General features: G+C 37.3%; 1 protein-coding gene across 5 annotated transcripts in view; it reads right to left on the bottom strand.

The window, feature by feature from the left end:
- The window catches only part of LOC108968462 (dystrophin-like), a 123,960-nt gene that overhangs the window by 27,320 nt on the left and 84,119 nt on the right, over positions 1–12,521 (bottom strand). For all 5 annotated transcript variants that reach the window (XR_001993333.1, XM_018932524.1, XM_018932516.1 and 2 more), the window contains exon 2: positions 7,748–9,370. Coding sequence is in view for 4 of the 5 variants with exons in the window: in XM_018932524.1 (XP_018788069.1) it covers positions 7,748–8,992 (1,245 nt within the window). In the remaining variant the exon portion in view is untranslated. The remainder of the gene's footprint in view (positions 1–7,747; positions 9,371–12,521) is intronic.

The following is a 12,521-nucleotide window of genomic DNA, read 5'->3' as shown; positions in this document are numbered from 1 at the left end:
AACTATTTACGGTCTCTTTTCACTCGCTTATTCTCATTCTCATTAGAATAGGTACAAGGAAACTTTATTTTTCCACCGGATTAGTAGTGATATATGTATGCACATATATGCAGGTTTCTTTACTATGTACGTTTCTTAGGTACTTATTTACAGAAGGATGATGTCCGGTGTTAAAGCTTATTACTACAGTAATATCCCATTTGGTCGGTGGCAAATGAAACACTCGTTACTAATTAATGTGACACAGCGGCGAAGAGGACATTCACGTTGCAGCAGCGGAAGACTGGAGCGCAAGAGAGACGTTACAGCTAAATATGCTATGCTGAGTGTGGCAGAAAGAGCAATTACAAATGAAAAATATCAAAAGCTTTGCTAATTCTTGGCAACTTCGTGCACACATGTGTTTATATTATAAGTACCATTAGGGTGTTCCTTATTTTCAAATTTCACTTTTTATCCTAAAAATAAGGATCTAAAATATTCATGAACTTTATTTTTAATTTCAAACGTGACGAAATTAGTTAATTTTCTCCGTGCATTTGATATGGCGATGCCTGGTATATTGTTTTTAAATTTTTTATCTCCAAAGCAAATAAATTTACACATTTTAAAAACTGATATTTGATATAAAATTTTTCGTTATAAAAAAGGTCTGCAAGCTCTGTTTTATAACGGCGTTTCATTAAAAGTTGTACTACATGCAATATACTGCACTTGTATTCATATGGTACACCATGTCGTATGAGCAACACAAAATATTAGGTAGTCGAAAAAATCTTTTCGTATTTCTGATCAAACTTCATCAAAATTTTTTTTTATATTTGTAATGAACTTCAATGAATCAAATATTCATCATTTTGGTCGACCACTTTTTGTCATTTTTCCGCTAGACACATTATTCCAACAGTGTAAAACATTTCTGGTTTCTCGGTGAAAAGACTGCGACAAGTAATTTTCCTTGGCTTCTCTTGAAGTCAACTTTACTCCATTAAGGGAGTTCCTCGTTGACCGAAACAAATGTTAGGCCGATGGTGCAAGTCAGAGCTATAGGGTTGATGCATCAAAACTTCCCAGCCAAGCTCTTATGAAGACTTGTATGTATGCTAAAGTAATTTGATGTTCAATTTCAACTGCGTAAAATTTTTGAGGCTTACTTTACTGACAAAAAAAAAAAAAAAAAAAAAAAAAAAAAAAAAAAAAAAAAAAAAAAAAATAAAAAAAAAAAAAAAAAAAATCATCTGGATCTCTTTTGTAAAGCGGAAAGATTTGTATTAGAGCATGCATATATTTTTCTACAACTTTGAACTACTTGATTAATGCATAATATTGTACGGAATAATTCTAAGTAATATGCAAGCGGAAAGAAATATCTGATATTGTTGTTGTAGTGACAAAAATAATCCTGAAGTAATTTCGAGGCATGCTACCGAGTTGACAGTCTTTGGCCGGATAAAAATCCGGGTCCGTTCCGGCGACTGTCGTAGGTGATATATGACTATATACGATTTAATTTGAAAACAAAGAGTTAGTATACTTTGGATCCTTATTTTCAGAGCACAAACTGAAACGTCAGGATGTGTTCACAAAAAACAATCAATTTGGAAAATAATAATATTGAAAACCCTAACACATTCATATATTCACACATACATATATGTAAGTATATGTATGTAAATATATATATGTGTGCTTTCATCTTTCAGTGTCAACTAATCACAAAGCCGGATGCCATTATCACTGGTTTTACTCAAATTTGCTGAAATTAGTTAAAACAGTTGTTGCAACATCGAGCGCAGCAATTTAAAATGTGCTCCCCAATTGGTTTGCTCACACAAATGAGTGAACGGCGGTAAAGCCTTCTGCATACGAGTGCGTGCGTGTGTGTGTGTTGTGATTGCAGCTGGCAGGGAATTCGTGCATTTGTTTGCAATTTTAATAGAGTTGTACCATTAACTGTTTGCAAATTGTGCGTGCAACAGTGCGCTTTGGCGTATGAATTTGCGTGAAGGGAATTACAAACACACGCAAAACGCACACATATAAACACGTGCGCTCTGGGCAACAATTGCAATTTACATAATTACCCGTTGTGGGGCAAGGGTTACGGCGGCTTGAATTGCTAGTTGATCGCGCACTGAGAACTTGCCACACTGGCGCCGGTGACAATGAACACTGACAGTGGCAATGATAGCCACCGCTTGACAGTTGTCAGTTGCGTTGTTGCATATTTGTGCACAAATGAAGGACAGACAGACACACACGCAAATATTTCATTGACTTCTGAGCCAGAGTAGGGCACACACGTACATGCAGATATCTACACATATGTCTATATATATATATAAATATATATACATAGTGCTTTGCATATGTGAGCTTGTTCGTGAGAACGTGTGTAGCCACTTGTTCTGACAGCTGCGTTGCGGGATTTTCATAAATTTCGTTATTAAATAAGCTTGTCAGCACTTGCAAGTTTGTCTGTTGCTTGTTTGGCTTTGTTGTTGTTGCTCTGCTCATATTAATGCTCGGAATTTATATGAGTAAATAATTTTTACATGCTACAGTTGTCATGATAAATGTCAACAGCGAACAGAGCACAACAAAAAGTTTTGTATGATGAACCGTTGTGAGCACATAAATACCAAAAAAGATTCCAAGAAAAAATTCCAGCCTACACAGATTGCCTTTGCATTTATTTCATTTGAAAACATACATACTTCTGTCTTATGCTTTAGAGAAAGAGATATTAACCATATATAGGAGAAGGAGCGACATTAAGAAAGAAAAAAAAAAAAAGAGAGGGAGGAAGCTTTCAGAAGACAGGTAAAATAGCCAAGAAACGCACCTAAAATTTGTACTAAGATCCGCTCTAACAGAAAACAGTATGATTTTTCTACGATTTAGTTTAAATCTTGAATTATAGGAGAGAAGTAGAGCAATTGACTAAAGAAAGAAGAAGCGACAATTTTATAATGGTGTTTACATAGAAACATATATGAAAAATACCTATGCAATTTTTCATTACATTTATTTTGAAAATCTAGAAAATTTTTACTGCGAAAAAATCGTAATTTTGCGTCATAATCTTAAATTCTCAACTTTCATCTTTTGGCTCGACAATATTACGTGAAGTTTTGTAGTTCAATATAACAGTACTTATTTGGCTCTTTCAAAGTAATCCCCATCAGACTTAATACAATTATGTCATATTTTTCTTTTGTGATGGCCTTCAGTTCTTTCAGCGAATTTTGGTTTATGTCTGCCATCGCCTTGAAACGGGTTTCTCGTAGCGGCAATTTCAAGTTGGGGAACAAGAAAAAATCATATTTATCATTGCGTTTCTGGCTTTAAATTCCATCACAATCGCGCCTCGAGGTTATGGTGTATTATTAATGTGTAAAATTCATGAATCGTTCTTCCTCAATGCTGGCCGTTTTCGACGGTTGTTCTTGCGCAAACACCTCAATGTGGCTAAATAGAATTCCTTATTGACCGTCGGTTTCTTTGGTTTTCTATTTTTCATTCCGATGATTGTTGCCTGGTTTGCATGTTAGACTAATAAACACACGTCTCAACGACAGTGCTTCTCATGTATGTGGGATCGGGATTCGCACGATCAAGCTTGTTTAAAGCAACCTGTTTGCGGTACTCTTTTCGAAATGAATACGTTTCATACCCAAAAAACGTGTGAACGGACTCGCGAGAGATATCGAGCTCTTTTGCCATCTCCTTAACACTTGCCTGACAATTTTCAAGCACCATATCTTTGACTTTTTCAATATTTTCATCAGTTGAAAAGGTCGAAACTGAATCACCGTAAGCTATTTTGACATTCGCACACGAAATTGTATTAGAAATATAAAATTTGAGGTAAATTCTTTGTTCGATATTTTTATCCATTGTAGTAATTTAGCAAGATATATTCATTTGACACATTGTTTTCTCGGGGAATTCGTATTATAATTTCCAGGAACTCTTTTGTCACAATGTATGTAAGAGAGCCTGAAATCAATGTACATATATAAATGGGAGGTTTACGCCTTCAGAGGTTTATATCTTCATTGAAGAGCTTCAAAATGAGCCTTTTAAAGATTTTCGTTCCGATTCTTCATGCCAGAAACCTAACAAATAAATTAAATTCGATTTTCCACTTTTTGTCGTCTTTTTTGCACAATTTGAACTCTATGCCTCTAAGGCCGATCTTCGCAACATAAACAATACAAATACAAATTTTACAATACAATATTTGACAGTTGTTTGTTAGCAGCTGACAACTGACAGCAACACAATTGCATTTAGCGCTTAAATACTGAGAGTTACTCATATTTTTTGTGGTTTTCAATAATTTTTTATAAATAATTCTATATTTCTTGAAACAAAATTTTGTGCTGTATAGTTTTAAAGAAGTTCAAAATTAAATTTCACATATTCATACTAGACTACATGTAACTTGTTAGCCAACTAATGGCCTAAACACTAACTGCATACAATTTATCAGATGGCCTTTATTCAATTAATTAAGAAATGCGCCAGTTAATGGATATCAAATTGACTTAAAAATTGTGTGAAAGAGGAGACCCATAAATTGATATCCATATACGGCTGTATATGCCGCCTGCGTACAAGAGCTTGGTTACTAAGGACACTGGCACAGGACATACACAGCGAGTGCCAATGTTCGAAATTACACAAAAAAGGGTGAAAATCATAGAAAGTCATAACACGGTTAGTTTTCGAAGCGGAAATGCAAGCGTGTTTGTAAGTGTAATATGAATAATGTTGCACCAGGAGGGCATATAATAATTTTATATACGGGAATACGGTACTTTATGTGCATTAACTATAGCGAGGCATTGCCCTGCAAAACGTATGGAGCACTGAGCTGCGAGGGACTTTATGGTTTCGTACGCGCATAGTTCATAGTTGCAGCTGAAAGCTTCTTGGCAGCGCAAAACTTTACAATCATATTTCATAATTAACTTAAATTGAAAATGGCGAAAAATTCCAAACTCGCAAAGAATGGAAAGTAATGACGTTCAGGCTATGAAACGAGTTGGCGGAGGCGATGTGACAAATGCACCGAGCGGCAAGTTGCAACGAGTAGCAAATAGCGTCGGGGTTGACTGTGCAACGGCCGGGGGTTTTAAATATAATATTTTTCCGTTACCATTTTGCTTTGAACGTGTTTTTTTAGGATAATTTAATGCAATGCATAAAAAAGTTTTTTCTCTTTTCTTAATTATTTGAGAAGCGCGACTCCGCCAAATTAACGCAAGCGTATATATATTCCTTCTCGTTTGGTGTATGTGACAGCTCTGAGGCCCCAAATTATGAACTTTATTAACTACCGTATGGTTGTGCACTCAAAGGCAAGGACTGACATATTAATGATGTCATAAAATTTCATGATTCCTTCATTTAATAGTAATAATGGCGGGAGTAAATGACGACTTTGAAGACGCTTCCGTTGTACGAATGTATTTTGCTACAGAGTACAATAGTTTGTACACCTAACGGTTGTAGTTATTGGGTTATATATATTAGGGTGATTAAAAAATTTTTTTTTTTTTTTTTGGTTTGGTACTCTGAAAAAGAGGTTCCTAGACACCTCTAAGGATGCCTCTCCAAGAATGAGTTCTTAATTGTAACGGGAAGGTCCTCCCACTTACAGTATTCTATTTTTTCTTATTATCAGATAGAAAAAGTTATATCTCGCTTCCAACCACTTCAAAAAATATTTTGTTCCTTAGATTTTGTAGGAAATTGAATGCTCTACAAAAAGGATTTTTTCGTAAACTTAACCGTTTAAAAGATATTAACAGTTGAAGTTTGATTATTTTTGGGAAAATTTTTTATTTCTTATGAATTTTATCACTCAATGAAAAAAAATCATTATCAATGAAACTCATAGGTTTTTGGAGAGGTTTTCTTGAGGTGTCTAGGAACCTATTTTTCAGAGTACCAAACGAAAAAAAAATTTTTTTTTTGAATCACCTTAATATATATACAGGTTTTGTCCGGAAAGTAATAAGTCTGATTCGTTTTAAAAAAATTTATTGATCCAATCGTTACAATTATTTAAAAACTTTTAAAATAGGCTGATTCGCGCAATTTCCAAGCATTGAAGGTGTTATGGAAGGCATTCTCTGGAATAGCCTTGAGAGCAGAGGTGCATGCTGCTTGCATCCCCTCTGCTGTCTGAAAAGAAAAGGAACATTGCCTCTTTGTCCTCGGCTCATACTCAAAAATCCATGACTCGTCACCTGTGATTACGTTATTGGGGTTCACTTTCACACATGTTCCAATTGGTACAGTTCCACTCGCCGCAATTTCTGTCGTCAATGAGCATTTTCGGAACCATATTCGCGCGCACCTTGCGCATGTTCAAGTGCTCCGTCACAATGTTATGAACCACAGATTTTGATAAATTTAACACCTGACAAAATAGTCGGCGGTCTGAGTTCAAAACTTTACGCATATGAGTTACGTTGTGGGTGTTTGTCGAAGTCGCAGGTCTCCCAGCACGGTCTTCATCAGCGATCTTTTCCCGACTCTCCAAAAATCGGAAGATAACCCAGCTCACTAACCATATAACGATACTGTTAAAAACTACTAAAAGCGCAATAAATCAATAACTAAATATTTCAGAGACATTTAATTTTACCTCCGAGATGGATTGAGAAGGCTTTGGTGAAGTCGTATATCACGGGGCTCGACTGATTTCAACTAAATTTAGTGCGTGACATTCTTCTCATGTTCCTATTTCAGAGGAATAAAATGAGCGAAATCGGACGACAAACACGCCTACTTCCCATAAAGAACAATTTTAAATTTCATTTGACCAAAAATTATCAAAAATTTAGTTACCGAATATTGTCAAAGTCGGAGACTAACATTACTCGAAACCCGCTGAACCGATTAGTCTCAAATTTTAAGATGAGTATCTTAAACATATTTTGTAGTAATTAGTCGAAACTTGTGTCATGCCGATAAATATTTTTTATTAACAATTTAAAGCCGAAATTTTGGTCAAAAATAAGTTTTTTTAGAAACCGCCATTTTGTCAAAAAGTTATTTTATTTTGCTTGTTCCTTTGATTTGCTTTACAATAATTAATTTCAGAGGATCTAGTTCAAAGATATAGTGGTTTTTGGAAAAATCGTCTTTTTTAATAATGAAATCTTGCAAATCTTATTTTGAGACACCCTTTATGTATTTCATAATTTCATTTCACATAAAACGAAACCAAAAATATTATTTATATAATTTTTCTTTTTTTTTTTTATATGAAAATATTAATTTTTAATTAGTTAATTACTTCTTATTTGTAGTTAAATATCCTGTTAATACTCATACCAAAAATAACGGTGAAATAATGACAAACGTACGGTACTTAAATATAATCGCCGCATATAATAGCGCTCAATTGCTCTCTGCCGCGCCGCGACTTTATTTTTGCATTGTAAATTTATTATTTAATTAAGAACACAGAGTTTCGAGCGCACAATCAGATGTTTTTGTGAAAATTCGCTTTTTCTATGGGAACTGTGGCAACATGTAGTGAGAGAGTATATTAAATAAAATGAAATAATTAAAAAATTGTCAATGGGAAAGTACTAATTAAATAATAATAATTCGAGAAAATATTGCTTAATCATGATAAAAGAAATATATAAATATATTTTGTTTTCAATCTATTTGTTTTCATTCGCATTTAAATCAAAAATTCATACATTACATAACGCACCTCGTTCTCATCGCGCAATATGCCAACCACCTGCAGGAACATACGCTCGGCGTCATTCTTCGGATCATAATTTGAGTATGTGTCATCGACGAGCGTTATATTGCCGATCGTATAGAGTGACTCCTCGGCAAACGAAGCATCCAAATCGTCCACAGTCACGGCGAAATTGTGCGCCTCATCAACGTCAACGTCGGCGTCAACAACAGCACCGACCATTTGTTTCTCCGCCAACACTTGAGACGGCGCAGCGTCAACGCACAGCGCTTTCGTTTCAACAATATTTATGCTTTCGCCGGCAGACGCGCCGCTTCGACTACCAGGGGGCGATTGCAACGGCGTTGACACAGCGCGTTGCACAGCAACCTCAACTCGCGGCGCGTCGCTGCTGCTGTCATCGTCCACTTCGCCGTCACCGTCAGCGCCGCTGCTCAGCTGCGAGAAACTTAGACTCAGCTGACTACTCGCCGCCGCAGAAGCGCGACTGCAGTCTTGCAACTCCATCTCGAGTTCTGTGCCGCCCGTGCCGCTGTCGCCACTCTGCGAACTCGCCGAGTGCAAGTGTTGCGCGCGCTTAGCCACATGTTGCTGCAACATGCTCTGCGCTGTGCTGAATTGCTCGACGCGCACCTCTTGCGTTGGCTCGCGCTGCAGCGCCAGCATAGCGGCTACGGCGACGTCGCGTGAGTCACAACGACTGCTGCCGCCACCGCTACTGCTGCTGCTACGACTGCGACGCTTCAACGATTTGAATGGTGAGAGAAAACGGCGGCGTGGTGAGACATTCAGATTCGGTGTGAGCGCTGCGCCTTGTTCCAGCGCCAGCAATGTGGCATGCGGCGGCTTGGTATAACGTTCGAGCGACCTTGATTTTGCAAACAAGCCGGTGCTGGTATTGTTGTCTTCATGCTGCTCATTAGTGTTGTGATTGTAATTGTTGTCCTGCCCAACAATGGCAGTGGCGTTTTGCAAATGTTGCGCGTGTTTTGTTTTATTCTGTTTGCGTCGACGACTGCTGTTGCTCGCCGTTGTTGTTGTTGCGCCGCTTTTGTTGTTGGCCGCAATGCTTTTGGCCATTTTCAGTTGTTGCACATCCACGATATGCATGGCGCTGATGTTGTGATACGGGTGCTGTTGTGTCTGCGGCTCTTGCTGTTCCGCTGGACCCGCCATAATGATGTCACGCGCCAGCTGCGCTCCAGCCCCAGCCGCATTGTCTGCCGTTTGTGGCACTTTTAATAGGCGCATAGTATTGTTGTGTGTGTGTGTGTGTTGTTTGCCTTTGGCCTAAACTGCCGTCGCACTTTAATTTTATTTATTTTTTACGCCGAACGCTTTGCTATTTGCTATTTTTCACTCAAAAGTTTTTCTTGTTCTCGTGCTGCGGCTTTGTTTAATTTTTAATGAGCTCAGAGGAGCCGCAGGCTGCGCCCGCTCTCTAATTATTGTGCTGTGCGCGCACTCTGTGGTGCAGGCGATTATGTCGCTCCGCACTTTTTTGTTCGACTTTGCTTTACACTGTTCTACTTCTAAGTCTTTAGTTGTTGTTTTGTTTTAATAGAATTTTGCACTTGTTTGAGTTTAAACTTCCCTTGCAGTTCTATTTTAGCACGCTGAATTTTTTCTCTATAATTTGTGGCACAATTTAATTACATGTTCTAAGGCTACAGGTTTTAATGAAATACTTTTACTGGCATGCCCTCATATCACGCTGCAGTCAGGTTATGACATACATACACATTTTCAAGTTCGTTATTTATTATAGTTTTAAGAGTAAATATTTAAATTTGATAACACAACTTTTATGGATAATCTATTTTTACACTATATAAGGTGTATCTGTGTAAAACAATGTAGTTAAAAATAAAAAAAATTATAATTAGTTAACAAAAAAAATCGTTGAACCATATATTAGAGAGGCCTCAACCAAAAACCACCCTGTGAGTGGTTGATCCTCGTAGCGTTGGACTTGTCAAAAGCTTTTAATACAGCTAATCAAACAACGCTACTTGACGATATCGAAAAAGTTACCCTCCCTCCAGGGTTGAAGAGAAGGAATTATGAACTACCTGAGCGATCGACAATCATTCAACAATAACTAAACAGCGGGTTCCTCTGGGTAGTGTCCTCTCCCCGCTGCTGTTTAACTCTCCGACCTCTTATCTCTCCGACCTTTTTCGCTTCATCGCTGCACGAAATCTAACAGTCTCCCCACTGAATCCACACCATATTCACAAACTGGACGAATGAGTACAGATTTGACCTTAATATTGCCGTCGATAGCGTCAAGATTCCGACTGTCAACAACCTTAAGATTTTAGGTGTGATATTCGACAGCCTGTGCTGCTTCATTCGGCATAAGACCGCGATTTTTGCCAAAGTACAGAGTTCTCAAGTCGGTGGCAGGTGGTACATAGGGCAAAGATAAAAAAAACGTGGTTGGCAACATACAAGGTAGTCGGCCGGTCCTTAACTAAGCCACACCAATTCGGTCTTTTGACATGCACTGACTCTTATTCACAGTGAAGCCATAAACATCTTATGTCAAATCTTATGTAATCAAATGTCGACTAAGTGAACCAATTTTGAAGAAAATTTGCGGTTATATGATAACAACAGTCTTGATTCGGCAAACGTTGGAGTGAGAAGCGAATCGAACAAAGTGTACTGGTTGTTCAAAACCACTGGCAGTACTTTGTTGGAGAAACTCGCTCTTCCTATTCAAAAGTTTAAGTAACTGTAACTAGTTTTATCAACAATTATAGTCCGTTTTGTCGTCAGTTAAAAAAAAAGTCATTGCATACTAATTTTTGAGAAGAATTTCTCATTTGATCTATTCGCAATGGCAAAACTAGCCTAAAATATGCAAGACGAAAATTGGAAGCATCGAAGTTAGCGGTCCTACCATTTAAATGAGGAATCCTCATACTCTTTCGTACAAATTTAACTCGATAACTTTGTTGTTGCTTTTAAATGTCATTTTGTGCCAAGAGAGCAGTGCGCAAGTATAATGAGTAAAGAAATAGTGAATCGAAGACTGTGTGTGATTAAGCTTTGAGCTTTAACAGCTTTTTCGAATCATAAAATATAAATAAAATATATCACATATTAAAAGAAAGTACGCAGAAGCTTAGAACTTAGAAACGACCACTGAATACTTTGTAGTATACTTTGATTAAACTTTGCACAGTTAGAAATTAAAAAGTTTTTACACAGTTTACTTTTTTTCGACTTGTACGAATACATTTTAATTTCTACCTATAGGGCTGATGAGTTTTATAAGAAAATATACACACGACCTTTGAATTCTGTCACAGAGGCGAGGGCACGAACCCTGACACCAAGAAGTAATAGTGCGCGTTAGTGCCTTCTTATTAAGATATGGCGGTCATCCATCATTTGGATTGTATATAAAACAGTAAGTTTCCAAAAAATAGCTCACAATTATTTTATTGAATTTGGAAAATATGTTTAAAACATTGCGAACAAGTTTAACAAAATGCAGTAAATATTTACCGAACCTTGCTTAAACTCATGAAAGTCACGCCCCACCTCATTGAGCATTGTTAGCACTTATGTAATAAAGTAGTTTTGTGGAGCGCTTCTTAAAGTCTTAAACATCTAAAACAAAAAAATAACGATACATTCTGTCACACCTTCATAGCAACAACAAAAATTCAATATAATTGGCAACATGTCAAATATGCACTGCTTCTTCTTCCATAAAAGTGAAAACTAGTGTGACACTTTAGAACGACGACACTCAAAAGCTGAGCAGCCGCCACAAACATCGTTCATTGCCTCTAATTTTCTGCATTTGTGGGAGTCTGCGCTGCCGTTGGCCTTATTTTTGAGTTCAGCGTTGAGCATTCACTCGTGTACCCGAGCACCCGTTTGTTGGTGTTCTTTAAATTTTCGGCACGTGCGAAATGCAATTGCGGGCTTCACCCCGCCGCAGCTGCGATTTCGGTGACAGTGGATTTGAAAACGCAAAGCGAAAAATGAAATTAATGCAGCAGCAAAAACGAAGCAGACTTTTCAAAACTAAATAATTGCCATTCAAGCGCGTACTCCACATATTAAGTTGTGAGTGTGTGTGTGTTCGCTTTACTCGTGTGTTTGGCCGGTTGACGAATGCGCCCGCTGTTAGATGTTACACACACATGCACATATATACAAATTTGCATAATTGCCTATGTATGTTAATCGAAATCTGAGTGTGTGTGTGTGTGAGTGCCATTTTCGCATAAATTAAGACAACTGTATATCACTGCCAGCTGCAGAAATTAATATTCAGCATTGGTTATTTCCAGTGATTTGCGGTAATAAATTTTGTGAAAGTCGCCGCCACTTCGCGCTCACTCCTCCAGCGCACACTCAGCTGCACCACACATGTGTGCGAATGTGACAACGTCAAATCTTAAATTTGTGTATTGATTTTCGCAAAAATTTTGATTGGGAATTTTTTATGCATTCTCACGAGAAAGGCAAATGTTGTTATTTTTAGCCTTCAGAAGTGATAAAAAGCTTTTATTTATAACACAAAAATATTTGTGATATTAATGCTATGTATGTATATTAATAGGTGAGGCAATGTAAACTATCTTTGCACACTACATGTTGATAAGATTAATATTAAAATGTTCGAATAAAGTTTTTATTAAACAAGTAAGGAAGAGCTAAGTTCGGGTGTCACCGAACATTTTATACTCTCGCATGATAAAGTGATAATCGAGATTTCAGGCGTGGTTGTGAACCGTTTTCACCCATATTTGGT

Source organism: Bactrocera latifrons, unplaced genomic scaffold (genome assembly GCF_001853355.1).
Source record: "Bactrocera latifrons isolate USDA-ARS-PBARC rearing strain unplaced genomic scaffold, ASM185335v1 scaffold_103, whole genome shotgun sequence".
Lineage (NCBI taxonomy): Eukaryota > Metazoa > Arthropoda > Insecta > Diptera > Tephritidae > Bactrocera > Bactrocera latifrons.
This window is presented reverse-complemented; position numbering and strand designations above follow the sequence as displayed.